Below are 209 nucleotides of genomic sequence, written 5' to 3'. Positions count from 1 at the left end.
ACTGATGTAAAACCTCCCCCCCCCCCCCCAGGTGCGCGGGTGGGAGCTGGTGCAGTTCGGCGAGGGCGTGGTGTCCGGCAAGGGCTCGGTGCCCCCCTGGCTGGCCGACATGGCCCCGCGGGTCTTCGTGCTGGTGGCCACCACGCTTGGCCTCATGCTGGCGCGCGTGCACGTCATGGGCGCGCAGCTGCCCGTCTTTACCAGGTCAG

General features: G+C 70.8%; 1 protein-coding gene across 1 annotated transcript in view; it reads left to right on the top strand.

Moving 5' to 3' along the window:
• The window catches only part of LOC119585654 (protein O-mannosyl-transferase Tmtc3-like), a gene marked incomplete at both ends in the record, with an annotated part of 116,247 nt that overhangs the window by 91,622 nt on the left and 24,416 nt on the right, over positions 1–209 (top strand). The window contains 1 exon segment of the mRNA XM_037934330.1: positions 32–204. Coding sequence (XP_037790258.1) covers positions 32–204 — 173 coding nt within the window.

The sequence above is a fragment of the Penaeus monodon genome, chromosome 20 (genome assembly GCF_015228065.2).
Source record: "Penaeus monodon isolate SGIC_2016 chromosome 20, NSTDA_Pmon_1, whole genome shotgun sequence".
NCBI lineage: Eukaryota > Metazoa > Arthropoda > Malacostraca > Decapoda > Penaeidae > Penaeus > Penaeus monodon.
This window is presented reverse-complemented; position numbering and strand designations above follow the sequence as displayed.